Source organism: Lagenorhynchus albirostris, chromosome 7 (genome assembly GCF_949774975.1).
Source record: "Lagenorhynchus albirostris chromosome 7, mLagAlb1.1, whole genome shotgun sequence".
Lineage (NCBI taxonomy): Eukaryota > Metazoa > Chordata > Mammalia > Artiodactyla > Delphinidae > Lagenorhynchus > Lagenorhynchus albirostris.
The window spans coordinates 85,909,559-85,936,524 of record NC_083101.1 but is presented as its reverse complement, the minus strand read 5'-3'; the positions used below and the strand labels follow the sequence as shown (position 1 = coordinate 85,936,524).

The 26,966-nt window shown below is 39.5% G+C and overlaps 1 protein-coding gene across 1 annotated transcript in view; it reads right to left on the bottom strand.

Moving 5' to 3' along the window:
* The window catches only part of AOPEP (aminopeptidase O (putative)), a 359,663-nt gene that overhangs the window by 290,266 nt on the left and 42,431 nt on the right, over window positions 1-26,966 (bottom strand). Inside the window, exons 2-3 of the mRNA XM_060155372.1 lie at window positions 12,921-13,833; window positions 346-512 (exon numbers count right to left, since the gene is read on the bottom strand). Of these exons, the coding sequence (XP_060011355.1) occupies window positions 346-512; window positions 12,921-13,696 (943 nt within the window). The 5' untranslated portion in view covers window positions 13,697-13,833. The remainder of the gene's footprint in view (window positions 1-345; window positions 513-12,920; window positions 13,834-26,966) is intronic.

Sequence of the window (26,966 nt, the reverse complement as noted above, 5' to 3'; positions counted from 1 at the left end):
CAGATAACTCTACTATAATGGTGTTTCCATGGCACACTTGCCTGCCCAGAAAGTCTTCAACCAAGAGCACCCACTTATGGCCCACAAACCATCAGCTGAAAGCAGCTGCCTTAATAATCTAGGAATTGATAACTCTAGCATGAAGAACCCCACATGCCATGCCTAGGCTTCCAAGTGCCTCTCCCCATCCCGGGCTGTTTTCTCTGACAGGATGTTTTATAGTATGTTCAGTCCAACCCAGCTAATAAAGGAGCTCTTTTAAAGTGGAGAAAAACACTGTGTGTTGGGTTGCTGGGTCCAGCATGTGTGCAATACATAAAGAAGCACAGAACACATGTACAGTACCTTCCCGAAGCTGTGTTGGCTTGGCAGAATTTTCCCCACTCATTAAAACAACAAAAGATGCAGCTGCTCGAACTGTAGCCTGCCATGTTGACATGGCAACGGGTGGCTCCTGGCATGGAAAAAGGGCCCTGTTGTTTATGGGCGATCCCATAGTATAAACACATGGCCTGCAGAAGAAAAGACAAAGAAACAAAGGGGGAGAATCTTTAAAATGAGTTGTCACTTTTCTCACCACCATGGTAGCGAAGGTTAAGTTGAGCTTTCAAAGAGAAAATATCTCAGACTTTGTAGCTGGCTGGTTTCAGAGCATCTTGAACTGAAACTACCAAGGGCTGTGTGAATAGCTGAGCGGTAATTTCTCCCAAATGAATTACTTAAACATGTAAAGAGAGTTTTTTGTTTGTTTGTGTGTTTGTTTTTTAAGGGGAAAAATATTTTTTTGGATAAAGTTTTAAATACTAGTCTGCCAAGCTAAAGTTTACATTAACCTTGCCCCTCCCTTTAGGCCCTTAGGCCTTCGAAAGAAAAAAGTTTTAGAGACATTCTTAAAAAATTGTGGAAAATATTCTGGAAAAGAAAATATGTTTAGCGATCACTGAGATATTAATACTTAGAACAAACAAGCCGGTGGTCTCAAATCCAGTGCTGGCGGACAGATACCCCCAATCTTGGAAACCACCACCTCAAAATGGAACCCTTGTGGGAATCCTTGTGTGGAGGCCAAGAACAGGGGTTGGCATATCAACAGGACTGCAGGTCACAACAACCAGGCTTGTGACAGGAAGGCCAAGTGCAGAGCTGTTACCAAAGCAAGTGCAGAAAACCAACGGCATCACATTAGGGCTCATTCTGCTACAGTTAAAAAACACAAACCCACACATACCAAGAACAATCCCTTCCATGATTAAGTCACAGACAGAAATGGAAAAAAAAAATCTATGAGATCAAAGAAATCTATTCTTTTAACACCACAGAGGAGAAGGTACAGACTGACCCTCAGGAAGATGTCTTAGGAAAATGTTTCTACTTTTTGCTTTTCAGGAGTTATGGCAAATATGATATAGTTTTAATCAGCTTGATTTATAGAGTAAATAATAGAGCAGAGCACTACCTCTCTCGCATAAACTGGTTTTCCTTTTTAGTTAACATTGTTATGACTGAACATTTATTGTGTTCTTACAATAAGCAAGAACACACAGAATGATGGCCCCACTCCATCAGTCAGGGTCCAGGAAGGAAAAAAGAAACCAGTCTAGGACTTAATAAACAGAGGTAATTTAATATAGGGAATTGGTCATACAAGTAATAGAAGTGCTGAGAAGCCAAACAGGGGAGAGTGAGGCAACTCAGAGATTAGCCACAGTGGTAAGGAGCTGTGACTCTGCAGGTTGGAGGAGCTACTGTTACTGGGTGTTACAGGGTCATTTGACAGAAGCCAGAGTCACAGTGGGGAATGTCCAATGGGTGCTGGGACCGGGAGACTCAGTCATTGATGGAGATGCCAAAAGAAGCAGAAAGAGGGGAGGAAATACCTTGTTTCTCGCCAACTCTCAAATGTTCCATCAATGCCCCGCATTGGCCAAACCTGACAGGAAGCCAGAAGACGAGGCAGCCTGAGAAATGAGGTTCCTTGTCATTCAGAGATCATAATAAGAGCAGAAAACAGACCTTAGAGCAAACAGGCAGTCTACCTCCTAGAAGTGTATATGCTGTGATAACTCATAGAATTGACATGAGGCAGAGAAAGAAGATTAGAAATTCAGAAGACTTTAGTCCTGGCTGGGTTACCAACTCATTAAATGGCTATGGAAAAGTCCCTTGACCTCTCTGAGTCATATGCAAAATGGGGATGGGGGCAGGTATGTGACTTCTATTGTCTGTTCTGGTCCATAAACCTATGATTATGTCCCAGAAACATAGATACAAGAACAAAGGCAAATTTTCATGGAAGGCCCAGAATCCCCCATCGATTTCAGTGAGTGCTGAGCTCCCACCCTGGTCCCCTTGGATCCCTGGTTAATTGACTTAGCCTTAGTTAACTGCCCAACTTCAGGTTGTTTGAGAACCTAATGACAAAGTTGCCTAAAGCCACCTCCTCCTAGGCGGGGCTGCTGGTTGTGGTTGCCTGGGGTGGGGGTGGGGGAATGCTTTAGCAGCTCAAGTTCTGAAAATTCCACCTGTTTTTTCCCAAAAGGCCCATCTTAGGGAAGGATCCCAAGACGAAACGTATGGTCAGTGGAAACGGAGTATATTGCCACTGGCCAAATGGCAGGTATAACTCCTCTTCCTCTGACCACGGCAGCCATTGAGAATCAAGGCTTTCTTTCTCACTGAAGCAGAATGGACCCCACAATTTTGCTCAGCTCATGAGCTTTAGGAATCCACTTCCAATCTAAGTAGACTTGTGGAGATAAACCTATTTGTGATGCTCACAGGAAGTGGGAGGCCCTTGCCTAGAGATCGCCTAAGACTTTCTCTGCCTCATGCACAGGGGAAGCTGACCCCATATTAGGGTCCTAAGTCCTAGGGTACTTAGGCCAAGTCTGAAAGTATCTGTGCTCTCTTGCCTTTGCACGCAGCACCTCATTTCCCTCGGGTGACTCTGGTGCTACAGGTCTTCCCTTCCCTGCACAGGGAGCAAATCCTCCCCCAAAAGACTGGCTTGCCCAGATGTTTGCTCTCCTTCTCCCGATAAGCTTGGGTTGGAGGTCATGCTGGTATATTATTATGCATTCCACCTGTGCCCTTAGGTATGTGGTCTCCAAGGCTTCCTCCATCAGCCTCCATACCTCTTTCCAGAAGAAACAATCAGATTTGAGATGAGGTCATATGTGAGAGACACTGCAGAGGAAGAATCAGAAAGACATAATGATTTGCTGCAGGAAAAGGAACAGAAGGCCTCTCTGAGGTAACCAACTTTCAAGATGGACCCCAATGACCCCTGTCCCTCGTATTCACACCCCTGTGTAGCCCCCTCCCACATTGTATCAGGTTGGCCTGTGTGACCGATGGCTATGGCAGAAGTGATGTCACTTGTGAGATCAGATTATTTAAAAATCTGTGACTTTTGTTTTAGGGGTTTTCCTCTGTGTCTCATCACTTCCTCAGGACAGGGCAGGGGGGGCCATGTCATGAGGACACTCAGGCAGTCTATGGAGGAGCCCACGTGGTAGGAACGAAGGCCTCTAGCCCACAGTCAGTGAGGATCTGAGGCCTGTCAACAACCTTGCACATGAGTTTGGAAGAGGATCTTCCAGCTCCAGCCAAGCCTTGAGATGTCTGTGGCCCCGGCAGACAGCTGACTGCTACACTGTAAGAGATCCTGGGCCAGAACAACCCAGTTAAGCTGCTCCTGGATTTCTGACTCTCAGAAACTGTGTTTAAGTTTTGTTCTTTTAAGCTGTTTAGTTTTGAGGTAATTTGTTATGCAGCAATAGATAACAGAATTTTCTCAGGTTTCTGCCTCAAGGGAGAAGATGGATCATGAAGCTATTAAACAAGAGAAGAAACTAAGGGTACCAAGCAGGTCACAGGAAGGGACAAGGGAGAAGGAGAGTTCCTACCTGTTTAATTTGCATAGAAAGGGCTTTACACACCATATGGCAAAGGACACTTGTATGGACACAGAGACCTCAATTTCCTAACCCCAAACAGTATAGTGTCCAACAATGGGACTGAGTGTCTGAAATTAGACCTATCTCAGAAATTTAGAAATGATGATGTTATGAAGTAGTAAGTTACTGAGGCTGCAGGCAGATCTGAGTCTGGGTATCGTACACAAATAGGGAGGTGGGGAGGGAATCCTTCCATTGGCTGGATTTAAAAAAGCATGTTATCACCATCATTTCCTCCCCAGTTCTCTATTATTTCCCCCTCTAAACAGCCTAGTTCTAGATATTTTGTTCTAGAGTTTTGTCCTGATGCCCTGTCATCCTCTTGAAGGCTCATTTTGCATTGGCGCCTGAAGTTTCCCACCAAGGGGATTAGATGCCTGGCCAGATCCCAGGAAGCTCTCACCTCCAATCCTCCCACTGTCCCCACAAGTCTCTTTCTCTCCCCTCTTTATATGGCTGGGGCATCCTTTCTGCCAAAGTCTATATGTTTTCTTTCTAGCTTTCCACTTGGTCTCTAGAGCTATAACTCTGAAAGTATAGATCCATTCATCTGTCTAAAAGCCACACCCATAAATATACCCTTGTCTGATATGACTGAATCACTTTCTTATTGGAATGTTTTCAGAAATAGGAAAACAATACTAGGCAAAATTTCTTGAAAATGTAGATTCCCTTCATGTTCCCAGTCTACTCCCTTCTTGGCCTTTTCTTCTTTCTCAGCTGCAGCTTCACTCCTCCCTCCTCAACACACTCAAACCGAGTACCAGTGACTTCATAACCGATGGCTTTTTCAGCTTTCACAATCTGATATTCTTATGCATGTCACACGTCATGGTGCAAATGTCTAAAACAATCTAAAGTTAAGTAACTACATTTTAACAGGGATGAAAGCTTTAATCCCTGGATAAAGGTCTAGTGGTGGAATTTTGGGCATCCGACAGAAAGTGGAGAACTGGTCGACATAAGGTCTTCACGGAGTTAAACCCTCCTGAAAATCATACTCTCTACGTGGTGACTCCTACCACACACACATTCCCCACCCCTCCCTCCCCCTGCCCCTGTGTCCCAAGAGGGGAGGAAAATCTATGTGCATTTATAAACATGCTCTGCAGTTATCTGGGTATGTAATCACCGAAAGAAATGCAGCTGTGTTTATTCAACATGCACAGCCTTACACCTCGGCCATGTTGCTAAAATGCTTATGGGATAGATGTTTAGGCGCCAGCCTGCAATTCTGATGTTTATAACTTCATTATTTCCCAACTGAACAATTTCTTCCAACATGAAAAGGAAAACTCTCTTTCACCAGGACTCGTTCTACATGCCCTGGGATACCCACCCGCATGGAAGATCCCCCTGGAGAGCCCAGACTAACTGCACAGGAGTTGTGGGAATGGGAGGAGGCCACTGAAAATCAGAAAGAAAACAGGGTAAGATGGGGGTCACAGGCAGGCCCGTGGCTTGTTGCGTTGAAAGAACTTCTAAATTGAGGAAGAACCTGTCAGAGTTACAATTACTTCAGCTTCTTGTGTGTATGCGGAATAGTCAAATGAGGATAAGATACACTATGCTGCTATGGTCTGAATGTGTCCGTCCAAATTCATATGTGAAATCTTAATGCCCAAAGTGATGGTTAGGAGGTGGGGTCTTTGGGAGGTGCTTAGGTCATAAGGGCACAACCCTCATGAATGAGATTAATGCCTTTATAAGGGGCCAGACCTAGCTTCCTAGCCCCTTCCACCACGTGAGGCCGCAGCCAGAAGTCGGCAGTCTGCAACACAAAAGAGGGCCTTAACCAGGACCTAACCATGCTGGCATCCTGATTTCCAACTTCTAGCCTCCAGAACTGTGAGAAATAATTTTCTCTTGTTTATAAACCATTCGCTCTGCAGTATTTTGTTGTAGCAGCCCAAATCGACTAAGACATCAACTAAACTAACATGTTTGCTTGTCTTTTTAGGAGGAGCCATCTTTAAAGCCATCTATAGAACTTGTAGAGAATAGATTCAAACCATATATTTTCTTTATTTTCAGTTTACTATATGCATGTCTTTTTGCGGTCGGAGTGAAAGGGGGTTATTTTTAGTTTAAAAAAATGTTTCAAGTTTCACCACTTTCCATAAAAATCACCCATTTTCAGAGACTTGATTATCACAGATCAACAACTGGGGAGAGGGCTGCTTCAACAGACTCGGGTAGGAGGTGATGAGCCCCCTGTTGCTGTGGGTGTGGCTTGATGGGATGTTTTCCCACACTGATCTGGTCACTGGAAGCCAGGGGACCACAGATGTGACAGCTCAGTGGGTCAGATTCTTTTATAAACTCCCCAGAGTTACAAAGTCTTCAGGCCTCCTCTAATTCCTTTCCGTCTATACTCCTTCCTGCACCTGATCTTTTTTATGGCTCCATGTTCTCATTAAACCTAAGTCACAATTTCCATTGTAGGTAAGGAACCCTCTTGCTTTCTTGTTACACAAAAACCAAGAGCAGACTACTAAAACAGGAAGTGTCAACCACAACTCTCTCTCACCCCTATACACACACACACACACACACACACACACACACCCCTTCTTTATTATCATTCTTCTTCATGGCACAGTCACCAAAACTGTGACTCACCAATCATAATAAACATATATGGCAAGTTCAAGGAGAATGCTGCTTTGACTTGGATAGATTTTGTGTATGGTCAAAATGGACTGGACTGAAAGTGGCTTTGAGTCAGAAAGTCACCTCTCCTTTAACAGAGGTGTTTTGGGTGCAAAATAAGCAAGCTGTTTGTACAGGCAAAGACAGTACTTTTCATCTGGAAGTCCCTTGTGAGTGTAGGATTTCATGTATGGAAAACATTTGGAGGTCCTCTCACGGAATTTTCTCATTTTACACACGAGGAAATTAAGCTCCAGAGATGTAAAATGACTTATCTGAAGTCACATAGCTAGTTGGCAGCCCAGCTCTGAGTACTCAGTTCTCTTGGCTCTCACTTTTTAGATTCTTTTCAACACTCCAGGCTTTTGGTTATAGGTCATTTTGATTTGTTATCTTCTGTTGATGTTTGGTGATTCATGGTTTTTTGTTGTTGTTGTTTGGTTGGTCATTTTTGTTACTTGTTTAAATTAAGACAGTCCATCATTGCCTTTTCTCGCAAGACTCAACTGGGATTCTGAGAAATAGAGATCCATCTAGACAGTGCAGCAAGGGGATAAGGAGGCTGAAAAGGAACACTTCCAAACATTTTCATGTTTGGGATTATCAATTCCTCCTTTGCAGTTATACTATGATATTATAGAATTAATGGGTATTTCCCCTCCAGTTCTCATGAATTTTACATTGGTTTCTTGATGCAAGTAGGGGGGAAAAAAGGTATTCATTACAGAAATGTTCATTTTAGACCTGAAATCTCTTCTAAAATATCTTCTGCTCATTCTTTTAATTTTAAAACTTAATAGTAAGATACAAAACAATGAAACTGTTTTCGTGTTTGTGTGTGTGTATGTGTGGTGGGGGGACATGTTTTAACATCTGGTTTCGATATCAAACTAAAAATACTCCAAAGGTCTACATCGTCCTTGGTCCAACAGCTGAACAATAAATATAATTTTAAAAAATCATTCCCTCCTTAGTATTTTGCCAACATCATTCTGGCTTTGTCTAAAACAAAGAAACATCATACTGATCTAGGAAATTTTAATATCACTTTAAGTTATAATGTATTTTCCTAGTCAGCTACCTTTAACAATGACCCAAATAATTATAGTTTTTAAAATAAATTTCCTATGTTTAACTGAATTTCCCCTCCATTCAACTCATGTTCAGTGATGTCATCAGCTTAAGCAAGATCTCCTAGACCACTTGGCTGGTTCCACAACTATTATAATGATCCAAAGGGAAAAAGGAATGGGTTAACAGAAAAAAATGCTTTGGTTTTAAATAACATTTTATTCACTGGAATGGAAAAAAGGCAGGAAAATGCAGAAAGTACATAAACTTTGAATAAAGATTTCCATTTTTTTAAAGATTTTTTTTCTTAAGTATGTTGAGGCTCTAGAATCAAAAAGATATTAAGGCCTCTTCCTGTCTAGCTTAGCAAGTACACCATTACACATTCTTGACTGTTCCAGGTCTCATCAAAATATTTTCAAAGGGCACACATACTCACACACCACAAAAAAGAAAACATTTTTTCCAAGAAGCATGTATCATATTGTTAAGTATGTGGTTATTTCATCAGTCAGTTTTAAAGGTCACCTAAAATCCAGTATCTGAATGATGGAGGCAAGAAAGAGCACTTAGGTTCAAGAGAAGCCAGAACCCCACAATGGCTAAAACAAAGTAAGAAAATGTAGTTTTGTTTGTTTGTTTGTTTTGCGGTACGCGGGCCTCTCACTGTTGTGGCCTCTCCCGTTGCGGAGCACAGGCTCCGGACGCGCAGGCTCAGCGGCCATGGCTCACGGGCCCAGCCGCTCCGCGGCATGTGAGATCTTCCCAGACCGGGGCACGAACCCGTGTCCCCTGCATCAGCAGACGGACTCTCAACCACTGCGCCACCAGGGAAGCCCAGAAAATGTAAAAACAAAGTAAGAAAATGTAGTTTTTATATTTCCAGCTATTTCATTTTAGAACTAGAATAACAATGAGGAAGAAGAAATGATTAACAATGACTGAAAGAAATACTCTTTTATAGCTGCAAGTACATTTTCAGTTCTTGTCCAGAGAACACTGCTACTTGGTAAAAATGGGATGAGAGCTCTTATGCAAGAGGAATTTCAGGATGGAAAGATGATGATTTTTTTTCAAATTTGAAGTTTATTCTTTAATGAGTTTTTTATTTTATCAGTTTTAGATTTATTTTTAAAAGTACAAAGATAAAACACAGTCCCCATATATATCCCATACCCAGTTTGCCCTACAACTTACATTAGTATATGTGTCACAGTTGACACATTATTATTAACTAAAGTCCAGACATTAAACTACTCAGATTTCATTAGTTTTCCTCTAAAGTCCCTTTTCTATGCCAGGTTACTACATTAATTTTAATCATCATCCTAGGCTTCTCTTGGCTGTGACAGTTTCTGAAGACTTTATTTATGTTGGCCTTCAGAGTTTTGAGGAGTACTGGTCAGGTATTTTGTTGAAAGTCTGATTTATCTCATGTTTTTCTCTTGGTTAGACTGGGGTTATGGGTTTGGGGGAAGAAGGTCACAAAGATGCCATTTGCATCACACCATACCAAGGGTGCATACTATCAATGTGACTCATCACTGTTGATGTTAACTTTGACCTCCTTGCCGAGGTCACGTTTGTCAGATTTCTCCAATGGAAATTTACTTTTTCCCCCTTTCCACGCTGTCATCTTTGGAAGGAAGTCACTATGAATAGCTCACACTTAAGGAGTGAGGAGTTATGCTCTACCACGATAAGGGCAGAGAGTATCTATATAACTTGGACTTCTTTTGCACCATGGATTTGGCTATTCTCCTCCATTTGTTTATTTAAGTCAATCACTGTTTTATATTAGTATGGACTCATGGATATTTATTTTATACTTTGGGTTATCATCCAAAACTATTTTTTGTTTTGTTTTGTTACTTTTTTTTAACATCTTTATTGGAGTATAATTGCTTTACAATGGTGTGTTACTTTCTGCTTTATTAAAACTATTTTATTTTGTTGCTCAGTTTGAGTCATTAGGAGTTCTTTCAGATGGCTCCTTGGACTTTGACAGACACACGTAATTCCGGGTTCTTGTTGCTGCTATTTGAGCATTTCCTTATTTTCTGGCACTATAGATGCTCCAGCTTCATCTTGCATGTTGCCTGCCCCAGTCCCAGCCGTTTCTCCAAGAAGCCCTGGTTCCTTTACTGGAGAATGTATTAGAAGCCAAGATCCAGGCGCTAGGGTACACTCACTGCTTCTAAACCCACTCAGCTGACAAACAAGGAAATATATGTGTGTATGCTATCACTTGCAAACAATCATATCTATAATTATTTCTATATGCAACCATCTGTATCTATAGTATGCTAAACATGAGTTCATAGTGATGTCTCCAATTCTAATCCATTTCCACATGGATCATTCTAGCCTCCTCCCCTTGCTCATCTGTAATCTCCCACTTCAGCAGTGAGAAACCTGGCTCCCATCACTTGCACCCATTTACTAAATTGCTCAATTTCAGGATACATGTACAGTGGTACCAGTATTGTTAACCTGTACCCCCATGGGAAACAACTCTATCAACTACAGTACAGTATTTATGTACAGTTCCTTTTGCCTTTAGCCTTACAGATTCAACTCATTTCCAAAGTTACTTAGGTCAGTATCTTTTTCCTCTACTCCCTTCAGTGAGGTTGTTTCATACATTTTTAATATAGCTAGATTGTTCTGTCACATTTTACATTTCATCCTAGGATCCTCTGACCTCTTGATTATTTATTTACATATTATCAAACAAAATAACAAGTTTTATTCTCAACAAAGGGTAGGATAAGAGTGGGAAGGGGAGAAGCCACTGATGGAACTTGAAAGGAAAAGTACCAGTTTAGAGCTTTTCTTAAGTTTCTGTCTAGTATCTGCTTAAAAATAGAAGTTTATTGAAAGCTAATATAATTTGTTATTTTAAATGTATTGAAATCTTTGCATACAATAAAGGACATGGTAAAAATCAAAAGTAAGAGACATAGCTCCCTTTCACAATTAACACATGGATTTTTGTAGGAGCTTTCAGTAACTTTATTCAATTTTCCTACTTGTAAAATGGGAATAAAAAGTTTCTCATCCAGACTAAGAATTTATAGTAGGCATACGGATAGTATTCTGCCATTCAAGGGTAAAAATGTAACCACTACTTTAGTTTAATAAATGTAGACTCTATGCCTTGAAGGAAGTAAGCTCTACCCAGTTACATTTTTCACACAATTGTGAAATTTTACATTTTCACACAATTACATTCATAAAGCATTGTAACCCTGATGATTACTATTTGCTCATATCACTAAGCAATTATTTCTGTCTAGTAACCTGGGATCCTTGGGCATTTTAAGTCCTCACAGTATCCAAACAGTTACCAGTATATATCTAGATTTATTCTTAAGCATGTGGGAAAATTTATATAGAGAGATTTGGTGGTCATTCATGGAAGATTATCTTGACTATAATAAAATTCCCCAAAAAAAAAGAAAAGAAAAAGGAGAAAAAAAATCTTTGAGGATTAAAAAAATTTTTTATCCCTGTAAGACTGCATAAATGCCATTTATTTACTAACATATAATCACAAACTTCCAAAAATACACCTTAAACTCCTGCTGTGATCATGTGTTTTACTGAATTTTCAGAAAAGGAGACATCAAGAGTAAATTCAAGTCAACCTTTCAGGAGCAAAATGTGCCCACGGACCTTCTGAGTTTCTTTAAGGAAACCAGCATTTATCAATAACTCATTCCTACTCAACACTTTACATGCAGTGTAATTCACAAGTCTAATCTCTTTCTTTGTAGTAAGCACTGAGAAGAAAGCCATGTTTGAGGCCATTACTGAGAATTTCTTCTAAATACTGTCGATAGTTTCTTCTTCCCCGTTATTCTAATTCAAAAATGAAATATCTGAGAGTATAAAATCTAGAATTTCCTAGTTAAATATTCAGAGACAGTATATTGTCAAATCTTACTGAAAAGCCCATCTTCAATAATTTCAAAAAAATCTGAAGATACAGTAGGAACACCTATTTCTTTCCCTCACAGACTCCCAAGAATATCAAACAAGTTATTCTATAGATAAGTCACTACGCTTTTGTACTGATGTAAATTTGAACCACCCCTGCACTATCCCAAAGGCCACCTCAGACTCCAGCAGAAATGACAGGAAGCAAACTCATTCTGAGCAGGGAGGGAGACCAGAGCAGGAGGTAAGATTAGAGGCAAAGAACGGGATAATGAGAGCTCAAAGTCAAAGTGATGGCTTTAAAAAATATGATCTAGAAGGTTTTTTGGGGGGTGAGTTGGGGGAGAGACGTAAGCAATTTACCGAGACCACTGCCTCCATTAAGGGAGTCCAACGCTATAAAAGAAGGCGCTGAAAACAAGCTCACAGATATGAACGCTCCTCCAACCAAGATCTGCTATAATTATTGTATTGCTTTGCAGTACATTAGCACAAAGAAATAGGTAGAATAATGAGGAATCAATAAAGTTTGATTTGAAAATTCTCAAATTCTAAAAACCCTGAACAACTGTTAGAGGACAGGCAAGAAGAAAAGAACAAATGACTGCCTAAATACCCACCCTCTGAACATCGATGCCTCATCAATTCCTTCTCCCCACACAAAAAATCAGCAGTCTCCTTGGTGTCAGATACCCAGCATCATGGCCAAAGAGGCAAGTGTGGACTCAGCAGGACTGACTGTCACCCTCAGAACCAAATCCTTCCAGTGTTTGAGGGTTCATATTACATAATAACTGACAAAGTCCAGGGAGGCATTGCTGCCAAGAGACAGGTACAGTAAGAAAGCCACAAAGCGGAGCTGGCTTTATTTGGAAGCACTTTGCCAGGCTTCACACCAACCCAACTTGGCAGCCATGTAATCCCTCAGGGGGAATATGAAGGAACTTTGAGAAAGTATTTGCTCAAAGATACATATCGTTTCCATCTACAGTACTGGAAGCTGCCAGCAGAGATCTCAACGGAGAGCTAGGCTCGGCATTTAACCATTCAACCCGACTTTCAGTCTCCTAACTCAGAAATACGGGGGCTTAATAAAGTAATCTTTTCATCCTGACTTAAGGGAAGTAATCCTATTAAGAGTTCAGCATGCCTGGGAATTTACCTGCTTCACTGTGGGTCGAAGGATTTAAGGTTAGATGGGTAATGCCACAATAAAGAGGACTGTCTTTACACAGACTCACCTCCCGGTGTGTAAGATTAATGGGCAGGGGACTGCAGAGTGCCCAGATAACCTACCTGCCACTCTGGTCTGAGGTCCACGTAACTGATCGCCCCTGGGGTTTGGTTGTGTACTGTATCCTTATGGCATGAGGAAAGTCAGTAGCTGTCTGAACCCCTGTCTTCCTGATCTGTAAGCTCCAAGTGTCAATGTCAAACAGGAGTTCCCCACAACCAGGAGCCTGGCTGCAGCGAGCATAATAGTCTAACTGCTCCCTCCAACGATCTGCAGGCAGAGCCACGAGTTCACGTACAATCTGATTCCTGAGCTTGGGAGACCTTGTAAATTTTTCAATACCTGGCACAGCAGCAACATCCACCTCCTCAACCTTTAACACAGATAAATCACAGCAGTCCAACACTAGCAAAAAATCCTCACTCCCATGATTCCCTGTGTCACAGCAGTACTTTGAGCTAGAAATCCCAGAAGCCTGTTCCTGGTTGTCATGGTTACCATCTTTACCAGACGTATCTTTTTCACCTTTACCACAGATTACAAGATCATTATATCCCATTTTAGATGAGACGGTCCTTGTATTTGTTACAGGAATATGGCAGGGTTCAGGCGTCCTAAATTTGCAGGCTTTGTTTGACTCTGATGGGTAGGTTTCCTCGGTGGAACTACTCTGTTTCTTGAATTTATTTCCAGACTCGAAGAAAAGCACTATGGTGCCCTCAATGATTTGACTTTCGAAATCCACATCTAAATCCAGTACATAGTGCTTCACAAGTATGTGGCTGGTGTTGGCCATGAGAGGCAGGTCATCTCGGGAAGGATCCAGCTTTATGTCCATGGTATAGGTGTTGTTCGAGAACTTTGTTAAAATCTCAGAAGGGGCTTCCTGTCAGTCCCAATCTTCCAGAGTCATAAATGGCTGCTTACCAAAAAACACCCGATGCCACAAATTAGGGTTCCACAACTTTCAGTCCCCTGGTAAAGAAGAAAAACACAATCACACGAAATTCCAAACAAGACCCTTTGCTCCTGCAACTGCTGCTTCTGCAAGTTGACTACCTCCTTAAATAATTCCCCAATGTAGTAGAAGCTCATGGCTAGAAGGCAGACTAATCTTTTTGACTGACATCAAAGAAAATTACATTATGGGTTTCTAAAAATATTTCAATTATCAATGGAATGAAAGGGGCCTCCACAAAACCAGAAGAATCATGTTCCTAACTAGAACAGTCCTTGTTTCGGAAAACAGCAATTGTTAGGCAAAAGTTTAACATCACTGTACCTCTTGGTTTAAAAGATATTAAATGTATCGTTTCTAATTTTGTGCACCAAAAGAAAAGGGATTGTTTCTCTACTGTGATTCTAAGTAACAAATGTGAATGAAGGCTAAATGGTCTCATATGTTTTATTCTTTGAGAGTAATCATTTAATACATACAATGTAACTCCAGGGATTATTGTACTTTTCACATTAGGACTGCTCTCATATCAGCACTTCCAGTAAATTACAGGAAAATGAGCCAATTTACCAAGAGTGCATTCTAAGTATTCCTTTGAGATTGTTCATGGAGATTTTTCAAATTTATAGTTAAATACTCAAGGTATATCATTACATCTTAATAGCTGAAAGCCCATTAACATTCTGGATAATAGCCTTCTTGTGGCAAACGAAAAGGTCTTCTCATCTGAAAAAAAAAAAAAGGTATGCAAATGCCTATAAAAGGAAGGAGAGAAATTAAAACGTGGAAACAGATGTGGTAATAAAATGCCCAAGTTCTTCATAAAAGTTCTGATCAAAATGTAGTCCTATTTTATAACAGCAATCCAGCTGAAAGAAAAATTATTTGAAATTATTTCAGTCCCTGTTGTGTACCTAATTTCTTTCAGCATATTTTTTTTTTAACCAAAAGTGGGGGAAAAAAATGGCAGGGAAAAAGAAACAAAAACTCTGACAGAGTAGATTTATTTAAAATCACTTTTGTATTTCTAAATATCAAGAGGTATTCTTTTATCAACAGCAAAACAACATTACTTGCTTGACTTTTCAAGTAAAATTGAGCCCTCCATTTTTATTGTTTAACTCCTCCTCACTTCCCTTCTAACTTTTTCGGCCAATCTCCTAGACTCTTATTTCCTTTCCTTCTAGAATCTCATTCCAACAATCAAAACTATTGAACTTTCATTTTCTACCTCTCCACAGCCTATTTCCTCATCAAAATCTCACCTATCCTTAAAAGAAGCTGGCTTCCTGCAGCCTTGTACAATCTGGTTTCAGGCTATTTTTTCCAGTCATGGAGACCACACTCCCTCTGAATCCTTGTCCTCTAGTCAAAGGGCCTGCTCAGCACACTGCTCCCTAAAGATGACCTAACATCTTGCCTCCATGCTTTTTGGAGGCAAGTAGTGTGCCACACCTGGAGTGCTCCTGGCTCCCACCTCCCATATCCACCTGCCAAATTCTCTTCTCCCTCCACACAGTTCAAGTCCAATTGCCTCCTGAAATCCTTCCCTGCTCCCTACTCTCCCTCCCCCATCCCCACCAAACTGTATGTGGTAATACACACTTTGACTTTAAGAATGATAGGAATTGAGAGAAATCAGGGATGTAAAAGAATAGTCTGAGATTACCTTAAGGAGAAGCTGGCACTCACTTTAATCCTAGAAAAGTCAATGGGCAAAGGGAATAAGCCAGGGTATTTTCTTTTCTGCATGAGAACAATTGAACTTGTCACATAATGAATAATAAACTACAATAAAACTACTGGCTATATCTATGTAATTAGAAACAACGGATGCTAAAACTTCATCCTGCTGGTGTTTGGAGCTGCTGTAATGCAGTATTTTGTTCACTGGGCTATTAAAATTTTTTTTAATAAAAAAAAAAAACTGAATACACACACGAGGAAAAACCTGAATCAATTAAGACAAGGCTTAACTTTGTGGCTGTCTAAACTATCAAATTTGAAAAAGAATACTTTAGTATTTCTAATAATATAGATAAAACCATTTATTGTCTAACCCTAATAGATTCCTTCATTTACTTGTGAAAGTTAATATCATTTAATAAAATATATTCTATAGTTTTCATCACTTCTGTCCCTGGTGGCTGTCCCTAGGCTGCCTTAGAGCCCTGCCCATCCAAGACTGTTAATGTCACTTTGTTTGTCAACCTAACTGGAAATCCTTTTGTCCTCTTCAGTAGATTCTTTTTTTTTTTTAAATTGAAGTCTAGTTGATGAACAATATTATATAAGCTACAGGTATACAATTCAGTGATTCACAACTTTTAAAGGTTACACTCCATTTATAGTTATTATAAAATATTGGCTATATTCCCTGTGTTGTACAATATATCATTGTAGCTTATTTTATACATAATTGTTCATACCTCTTAATCCCCTACCCTTATGTTGCCCCTCCTCCTTCCCTCTCCCCACTGATAATCACTAATTTGTTCTCTATATCTGTGAGCCTGCTTCTTTTTTGTTATATTCACTCGTTTGTAGAATTTTTCAGATTCTACATATAAGTGATCTCATACAGTATTTGTCTTTCTCTGTCTGACTTATTTCACTTAGAATAATACCGTCGAAGTCCACCCACATTGTTACAAAAGGCAAGATTTTCATTCCTTTCTATGGCTGCATAGTATTCCATTGTATATGTATACCACATCTTCTTTATCTGTTCATGGACATTTACGTGGCTTCTGTATCTTGGTGAGTGTAAGTAATGCTGCTAAGAACACTGGGGTGCGTGAATCTTTTCCAATTAGTGTTGTTGTTGTTGTTGTTTGAATATATACCCAGGAGTGGAATTGCTGGGTCATATGGTAGTTTTATTTTCAGTTTTTTGAGAAACTTACATACTGTTTTCCACAGTGGCTGCAACAATTTACATTCCCACAACAGTGTACAAGGGTTTCCTTTTCTTCACATCCCCTCCAACATTTGTTATTTGTGTTCTTTTTGATGACAGCCATTCTGACAGGTGTGAGGTGATAACTCATTGTGGTTTTGATTTGCATTTCCCTGACGATGAGTGATGTTGAGCATCTTTTCATGTGCCTGTTGGCCATCTGCATTTCCTCTTTGGATAAATGTCTATTCAGGTCTTCTCTGCCCATTTTCTAATCAGGTTGTTTGTTTGGTTTTTTGTTGTTGTTGTTGTTTTGATTTTGGGTTTGTTTTTTTTTTTTTGATGTTGAACTGTATGAGCTGTTTATATATTTTGGATATTAACCCCTTATCAGTCACATCATTTGCAAATATTTTCTCCCATTTAGTAGGTTTAGTAGGTTGTCTTTTGTTTTTGTTTTTTTTTCCTTTGCTGTACAGAAGCTTTTAAGTTTAATTAGATCCCATTTATTATTTGTGCTTTTATTTCCTTTGTTTAGGAGATAGAGCCAAAAGAACATTGCTGTGATTTATGTCAGAGTGTTCTGCCTGTGTTTTCCTCTGGGAGTTTTATGGTTTTGGGTCTTACATTTAGGTCCTTAATCCATTTTGAGTTTATTTTTGTGTACACTGTTAGAGAACGTTCTGATTTCATTCTTTCACATGTAGCTGTCCAGTTTTCCCAGAATCACTTATTTAAGAGACTTTCTTTTCTCCCTTGTATATTCTTGCCTCTTTTGTTGTAGACTAGTGACTTTATTCCTGGGCATTCTATCCTGCTCCATTTGTCTATATTCTGTTTTTGTGCCAATACCATTCTGTTTTGATTACTGTAGCTTTGTAGTATAGTCTGATGTCAGAGAGTGTGATTCCTCCAGCTCTACTCTTCTTTCTCAAGATTGTTTTGGCTATTTGGGGTCTTTTGTGTTTCCATACAAATTAAAATTTTTTTTGTTCTAGGTCTGTGAAAAATACCATTGGTATTTTGATAGGGATTGCATTGAATCTGTAGATTGCCTTGGATAGTATGGTCATTTTAACAATACTGAGTCTTCCAATCCAAGAACATGGTATACCTTTCCATCTGTTTGTGTCATCTTCAATTTCTTTTGTCAGCGTCTTATAGTTTTCAGAGTACAGGTCTTCTGCCTCCTGTGGTAAGTTTATTACTAGGTATTTTATTATTTTTGATGTTATGGTAAAGGGGATTGTTTCTTTAATTTCTATTTCTGATAGCTGTTAGTGTACAGAAATGCAACAGATTTCTGTATATTAATTTTATATCCTGCAACTTTACTGAATTCATTGATGAGTTGTAGTAGTTTTCTGGCATCTTTAGGATTTTCTACAAATAGTATCATGTCATCTGCAACTAGTGACAGTTTTACTTCTTCTTTTCCAATTTGGATTCTGTTTATATCTTTTTCTTCTCTGATTGCTGGGGCTAGGGCTTCCAATAATATGAGGAATAAAACAAGACAAGGGCATCCTTGTCTTGCTCCTGATCTCAGAGGAAATGCTTTCAGCTTTTCACTGTTGAGTATGATGTTAGCTGTGGGTAGGTCCTATATGGTCTTTATTATGTTGAGATATGTTCCCTCTATGCCCACTTTCTGGAAAGTTTTTTATCGTAAATGGATGTTGAATTTTGTCAAAAGCTTTTCTGCATCTATCAAGATGATCATCTGGTTTTTATTCTTCAATTTGTTAATGTGATGTATCACATTGATTGATTTGCAGATATAGAGAAATCCTTGCATCTCTGGGATAGATCCCACTTCATCACTGTGTATGATCCTTTTAGTGTATTGTTGGATTCAGTTTGCAAATATTTTGTTGAGGATTTCTGCATCTAGGTTCATCAGTGATATTGGCCTGTAATTTTCTTTTTTTGTGATATCTTTATCTGGTATTAGGGTAATGCTGGTCCCATAGAATGCATTTGGAAGTGTTCCTTCCTCCACAATATTTTGGAATATTTGGAGAAGGATAGGTGTTAACTCTTCTCTAAATGTTTGGTAGAATTCACCTGTGAAGCCATCTGGTCCTGGACTTTTGCTTGTTGGAATTTTTTAAATTACTGACTCGATTTAATTACTGGTAATTGGTCTGTTCATATCTTCTGTTTCTTCCAGTTCAATCTTGGGAGATTATACATTTCTAAGAATTTGTCCATTTCTTCTAGGTAGTCCAGTTTTCACAGTAGAGTTGTTCACAGTAGTCTCTCATGATCCTTCATATTTCTGTGGTGTTGGTTGTAACTTCTTTTGCATTTCTGGTTTTATTGATCCGGGCCCTCTCCCTTCTTTCTTGATGAGTCTAGCTAAAGGTTTATCAATTTTGTTTATCTTTTCAAAGAACCAGCTTTTACTTTCATTGATCTTTTCTATTGTTTTAGTTTCTATTTCCTTTATTTCTGCTCTCATCTTCATGATTTCTTTCCTTCTACTATCTTTGGGTTTTGTCTATTCTTCTTTCTCTAGTTCCTTTAGGTATAGGGTTAGGGGCTTTTTGGCTTTTTTTTTTCCTATAAGTTATGATAATGTTTTATTTTATTTCTTTTTTCCCAGCTTCATTGTGATATAATTCACCTATATTTTATTTTTTTCCATTCTTTTTTTTATTGAAGTATAATTGATTTACAATGTTGCATTAATTTCTGCCATACAGCAAAATGATTCAGTTATACATACATACACATTTTTATATTCTTTTCTATTATGGTGTATCATAGGATATTGAATATAGTTCTCTTGAACTATATTGAATATAGTGTTACACAGTAAGACCTTGTTGTTTATCCGTTCTATATATAAGAGCTTTCATCTGCTATAGGGTTAGGTTGTTTATTTGAGATTTTTCTTGTTTCCTGAGGTAAGCCTGTATTGCTATAAACTTCCCTTTTAGAACTGCTTTTGCTGCATCCCATAGGTTTTGGATAGTCATGTATTCATTCTCATTTGTCTCTGATTTCCTCTTTGATTTCTTCAGTGAGCCACTGGTTGTTTAGCAGCATATATATATAATTGCTTTAAGTTGTTGATCTGTTAATTTCAAATGCATTTTAACAACCCAACAGTTGTACTCTCCTCCCCTCATGATTACTATTTTTGATATCATATTTTACATCTAATTGTTTTGTGTCTCCCTTAACTGCTTATTGTGGATATAGATTATTTTACTACTTTTGTCTTCTAACCTTCCTACTAGCTTTGTGCATGGATGATTTCCTACCTTTCTGTTTGCCTTTATTGATGAGCTTTTTCATTTTGTAATTTTACTTGTTTCTAGCTGTGGCCTTTTCTTTCTCACCTAGAGAAGTTCCTTTAACATTTGTTGTAAAGCTGGTTTGGTGGTGCTGAATCCTTTTAGATTCTGCTTGTCTGTAAATCTTTTGATCTCTCCATCAAATGTGAATGAGAGCCTTGCTGCATAGAGTATTCTTGGTTGTAGGTTTTTCCCTTTCATCACTTCAAATATATCATGCCACTCTCTTCTGGCCTGCAGAGTTTCTGCTGAAAAGTCAGCTGATATCCTCATGGGAGTCCCCTTGTATGCTATTTGTTGCTTCTCCCTTGCTACTTTTAATATTCTCTTTATTTTTAATTTTTGTCATTTTAATGACTATGTGTCTTGGTGTGTTCCCCTTTGGGTTAATCCTGTAGGGGACTCTCTGCACTTCCTGGACTTGGATGACTGTTTCCTTTCTCAGGTTAGGGAAGTCTCCAGCTATTATGTCTTCAAATATGTTCTCAGCCTCTTTCTCTCTCTCTTTTCCTTCTGATATCCCTATAATGCAAATATTAGTGCACTTGATGTTGTCCCAGAGGTCTCTTAAACTGTCTTCATTTCTGTTTTTTTCTTTTTTCTTTTGTCTGTTCAATGTCAGTGATTTCCTCTACTCTGTCTTCCATCTTGCTGATCCCTTCCTCTGTATCATTTAGTCTACTGTTGACTCCTTCTGGTATATTTTTCATTTCAGTTATTGTATTCTTCATCTCTGTTTGGTTGTTCTTTATAACTCTTTGTTAAAAACTTCTAACTTCTTGCTCTGTGCATACATTCTTCTCCCAAGTTCTTTGATCATTTTTATGATCATTACCCTGAGCTCTTTCTCAGGTAGATTGTCTATCTCCACTTCACTTAGTTCTTCTTCTGGGGTTTTATCTTGTTCCTTCATCTGGAACATGCTCCTCTGATGCCTCATTTTGCCTGAGTTGCTATCTGTATTTTTATTTATCTGGTAGGTTAATTATGTTTCCTGACCCCAAAGAAGTGGCCTTCTGTAGGAGAAGTCCTATGTGTCCCAGCAGTGCACCCCCGTCTCATCATCCAAGCTATATGTTCTAGGGGTTTCCCCTATGAGGGCTGTGTGGGTCCTTCTGTTGCAGGAGGCTGACTATGTGGGTGGTCTGGTAGTCTTGGTTGGCCCCTAATCCACTTGGTTGCCAGGCCCTGCCTTGTGCGGAGTCTTCTGGCTGCTGGTTGGCTGGGCCTGGTCATGAAGCAGCTGACTGCTGAACCCCAGGGGGCCTCTGGGCTAGTGCTGGCTCACTGGTGGGCAGACTCAGGGTCCAGTAGACCCCAGGGCTGTTGTCTACCCACTGGTGGGTGAAGCCAGGTTCTGGGGTTAGTGCTGGACTACTGGCTTACAGAGCTGGGTCCTAGAGTCTGGCTACAGGGCCCAGGGATCCCACAGCTTGTGTCAGATCACTGGTGGGGAGGGGCTGGTTCCTGACACAGTTGGGTACAGTATCCGGGATATCCCAGAGCTTGTGTTTGCCTGACAATGGGCAGGAACAGGGCCCAGCTGGCCCCAGGGCAGGATCTGGCCTGCTGTAGGCAGGCTGGGTCCATAGGCTGTAGGATCATAGTTTTCTTATACCTGGTGACTGCCCCCTGGAGTGTGGAGCTGGGTCCTGGCCCTCTGGTGGGCAGGATCATGCCTAGAAGCATGTCTAGAGGTGGCTGTGGGCTCAGGAAGTCTTTAGGCAGCCCATCTGCTGAGGGGTGGGGCTTGTTCCTACCCAGTTCATTTCTTGGCCTGAGGCATCCCTACACAGGTGCTAACGAACAGTTGGGTGCAGCCAGGTCTTACAACTGAGCTAGAGGGAGGGTTCCACAAAGGCACCTACCAGCACCAGTGTCCACATAGTAGCAGCTCCCCAGAATGGCTGTCACCAGTGTCTATGTCCCTATGGTGAGCCACAGCTGACCCCCGCCTCACTGAGAGACTCTCCAAGACCACAGGTAGGTCTGGTTCAGGTTCCTATCAAATTACTGCTTTTGTCCTGGGTCCCAGAGCATATGAGATTTTGTGTGTGTGCTTTAAGAATAAAGTCTCTGTTTCCCACTAGTCCTTTGGGACTCCCGAAATTAAGTCCCACTGGCCTTCAAAGCCAAATGCTCTGGTGGCTTGTCTTCCTGGTGCAGGACCCCCAAGCTGGGGAGTCCAACGTGGGGCTCAGAACACTCACTCCTGTGGAAGCACTATAATTATTCTCCAGTTTGTGGGTATGGGAGTTGATTATATTGTGAATCCGCCCCTCCTACCCATTTCATTGTGGGTCCTTCTTTATGTCTTTAGTTGTAGAAGATCTTTTCTGGTAGGTCCTGGTCTTGTTCACTGATGGTTGTTCTTAAAATAGTTGTGATTTTGGTGTGGTTGTGAGAGGAGGTGAGCTCAGGGTCCTTCTACTCCGCCATCTTGGTCCCCACCTCTAAACCTCTTTCAGTGGATTCTTGAGTATACTCCATATAGAGGCAATTATAAATCTTTTCTCCTTTTAACTTTCCAAGTCCATGCCTGATGACTCATTCTTAGCTGATTATTTGGCCTCCTACCTGACTGAGATGATTTTGAATCCCTGAAACTCCACCATACCTCAAGGATTTCTAGTTCTTCACAATTAGTGCCATCTCCTGATTCAGAGGAAACATATCGCCTTATCCAGATTCAGAGGAACCAATAATCCCTTCTCACCAAAGCCAATTTTTTCCCCCTGCATCCTAGCTTTTGGAGTCTGAGAGAGCCAAATGAATAGCACTCTTCTTGCACATCCAAATTCTGAACATACTGGGAAATAAGATGAGGATATGGCAAAGGGAGACCAAAATATCACATTATTGATGAAGACTAAACTGGAGAATATGACTTAGTGTGGGAGCCATATATATCTCAAAGCATTATGTTGTACACCTTAAAGTAATACAATATTATGTGTTAATTATATCTCAATGAAACTGGAAAGAAAACAAACAAGTAAAAACTACGTTTGGTCCTATTGTCCATTTTAACTAGTCTACTTTACTGAATTCTCAAGCTGAAAAATTCCTTAGGGCTCACTTCTAACACTCTAGTTTTACCAATGAAGACAATGAGGTCCAGAGAGGTAAAGCAATTTTCCCAAGGTCAATTTCTGAGGCTCTTCCACTTGCTGATACTTTTCCTTGAAATTCTCATCCTCATGACCATTTCCTTCATATTGTCCAAGTCATAAATCAAATGCTAAGACTCTCTTCCATACCCCACTCTACCTTTTTTATCTTCTTTCAGTTGTGTGGACTAGAATCAATTCAGAGTATAATACCTTTAGAGAAAAAAGGAGAATTTTTAAGCAAGCCCAGAAGACTCAAACGATCACCATCACCTTCGCATGGTTTCTAACCTAAGTTATGTATAATGTGTAACTCTATTAAAACTTGTTTCTTATTACACCTATTTCCTTTTTGCCTTCGATTCATGGATGATCTAAACATCTTTCTCTGCAAGTACATAACTCTCACTGACATCAATCAGGGTCACAGTCCCATGTTTAGGGAAGAATTGAACTGACTGTGGTTGCAAACGCATATATCTGGCCACATTGAAAGGCCTCTCTCAGCAAATAGTAACCATATTTCTAAGCAGTTCATTGACTTCAGCACTTTTTGCTATTATTGTGCTCCAATTTTAAATGCCAGCTCATCTCACTAAAACATTTTTCCATTCTCTGTCATAAGCCATAACATAAAATTCCTCCCTTTATCAAACCCAATGATTAGTTTCCAGTGGCTAACCACTGCTACCTCTAAAATAAGTGTACTATGTGGTGTGTGTTTTAAATGCTTAAATGATTGTTTCAGCAACACCATTAAAGGCTTTGAAAGATTTAATGTACAGAAATACTTTTCTTAAGAAAGGCTGGGGGGGGGGGTGCGGGGGTTAGTGGAAGAGGATTAAATACTAAACAGAGCTATGGCACAGCAAAGAAACTGCCTTGTCACCTTTAATCATCCAAACAGAAGTGAGCACATTTACAAATGTGTGAAACAGCTTCCATTCTGGAACCCTCCAAAGAAAATAATTTCTCTCCTTTCAAGCTACAAAGCCCTCTGTATCACTCTCATGGCCCTTAACTTATCCTGCCTTGTTTTATAGTTACCTTCATCTTCCAAAGGTCTATAAAGAACTTTGGGACTCCTAACTCATCTCTGTGTTCATGACCATGTTAAGTAGAATACCCTGTACACAGTAGGTTCTCAATAAATATCTGTGGAATTTAACATCTGAGGGCATTTGTGATTTCAATGTCTAGTTATTTACAGCACAGGGATTCTGGTCTGCATAGGTTCTAGAAGAAAGTTATTGCTTAAACACCTTCTTCCAGACAGCTCTCATTTCTTCTTCTCATCATACACCTGTACTTCTTTCTGCCACATCTCTTTTCTTGTAAGCAACTCAAGGGAAAAGGAGAGAGTTTTGCATATATGCTTATTACATAGCATTGAGCATACTGGGAACAGTTACAAAATATTTAATTCTACAGATTACTTGTTCAGAGGAAGACAGTTGTCTTCTATTGCAAGTGCGTTCATTCTTTAGGATACAGTGATTGCTCTTAATGACAGTAATTAGGTTACTGAAGTATACTGTTTCTGGGCATACTTCCTCAGATAGTCAAATGCATATTGTCATAGAAATATAGCTTATTGATGTGAAATTTGATGATTTCAGAATTAGAAGGAATCTTAGAAGTGCAAATGTATTATGTTTAGAAATGTCACACTAACATGTTATTTTGTAACTTATTTCTCTCACTCAAATAGATGCAAAATATAGCCATGAAAATGCAAATAAATCTAGCTTATTTAATTGCTATACGTTGTCCTGATATGAATTTCCACAATTTTTTTTTAAATTTACTTGGTTGCACCAGGTCTTAGTTGCAGTAGGCGGGCTCCTTAGTTGCGTGCGGTTCATGGGCTCCTTAGTTGTGGCATGTGACCTCTTAGTTGCAGCATGCATGTGGAATCTAGTTCTCTGACCAGGGATCAAACCCAGGCCCCCTGCATTGGGAATGAAGAGTCTTAACCACTGTGCCACCAGGGAAGTCCCTGAATATTCCACAATTTAGCCATACATTTCCCTACTGATAGAAATTTCAGTTCTTTCAAATTTTTCATTATTACAATATTGCAATGAACATCCTTGTACATGTCTCCTGGTACACATGTGCAAGTGTTTCCTGGGTAAAACACCTAGAATTCCATTTTGCCTAATATTAATATTGTCACACCTGCTTTCTTTTTTTTTTTTTTTCCTGATATACTGATATATCTTCTCTATCCATTTATTTTCAACTTCTTTGGGTTGTTTTGCCTTGGGTATCTTTTTAAAGCAACATTGGGCTGTATTTTTTTTAATATATAGTCATTTAGATAACTGAAATTAATTTTATTTCCATTTATCATGATTATGTTATAAGAGCACTAGTCTCAACCAACTTATTTTGTGCTTTCTATTTACCATGAATTTATTTGCTTCTTAGCTTTTACTTTTCTACTTTTTGTTGAATTTTTCTGAATTCTCTTTTTTCCCTCTACTGTTTCAAACCTTATACAATCTATTTCTTTTCTTGACTATGCCTACTTAAAGTCAATCTCTGAAAAATACAAGGACCATAGAAAGTCTTATCATGAGTCCTTCCTCTTCCCTACTCTATACCAGCTTCCATATTATTGTTGCTAATATCTTAGCATCACATTGTTTTCAACAACCTTCATCCAACTTAGGAAAAAGTCAGTACTTATTTGTTCACAAGCTTCCTGGCTCATGATGGATTCATACATTTCACTCCTTCTTTCGGGGTTCAATTTTATTACAGTTACTACTGCTACATAACAAATTAACCCAAAATTTTATAGCTTCAAACAGCAAGATTTTATTATATTCTTTATAAATATAAAATATATTTATTATACGCCTTATATATATTACTCAGATAGGGCATTCTTCTGAATCTTATGAATTTGACTATGGCACTCGGTGGAGAATGGGCATGTCTGGGAGGTCTGATGATCAGAGTGGCTACACAAAACCTCTCTAACATGGAAATCTCAGAATAGTCAGAAAACTTACACGGTACCTGGCAGCCTCCAGAGCAAGTGTCCCAAAGAACCAGTTGAAAGCTGAATGACCTTTTCTGATCTAGCCTCAAAGGTCAAGGCTTTGTGGAAGTGGTATCACTTCCACCAGATGCTACTGGTTTCAAAAGAGGGTCATATAGCCAGTCCAGATTCAAGAAGAGGGAATTCAACTCCACCTCTGGTTAGGTAACATTGGAGAAGAGCATGTGAGATGGTAGATATTGTTATGACCCCTTTTGGAAAATACAATTTGCCACAATTTCCTTTTTACTTAAGTATATCTTTAGTAACTCTTTCAGAAGGAATCTGGGAGTAGTAAACTCTTTCAACACTTGCATGTTTGAAAATGTCTTTAATACATCCTCACTATTAAATGATCATTTAAGTGTAGACTTTTAGGCTGACAGTTATTTTCACTTAGCACTTTGAATATATATTACTCTACTATATTCTGACATCTTTTTGCTGATAAGAAGTTTGTAATCAATTTGCATTTCTTGATATTTATTGTTTTTTCTCCCTAGTAGCTTTTATATTCTTTCATTATCTTTGAGTTTCTACAGTTTCATTCAATGTGACTAAATGTGGATTTATTTTTATTTGGCTTGCTCAAGATACAGTGTGCTCCTTCAGTTGAAGGACTTGGGAATTCTTTCCATGTCTAGCCCTGAGAAGACAGCAGATTTCCTTGCCTCTCTGTTGGGACAGTGTAACGGAATTTTCTTTCTCCACTGAATGTAGGGATCTCCCCCTTATGGCTTCTGGCTTTACACAAATAATTCAGTTTTAGTTCTCCACATGTACT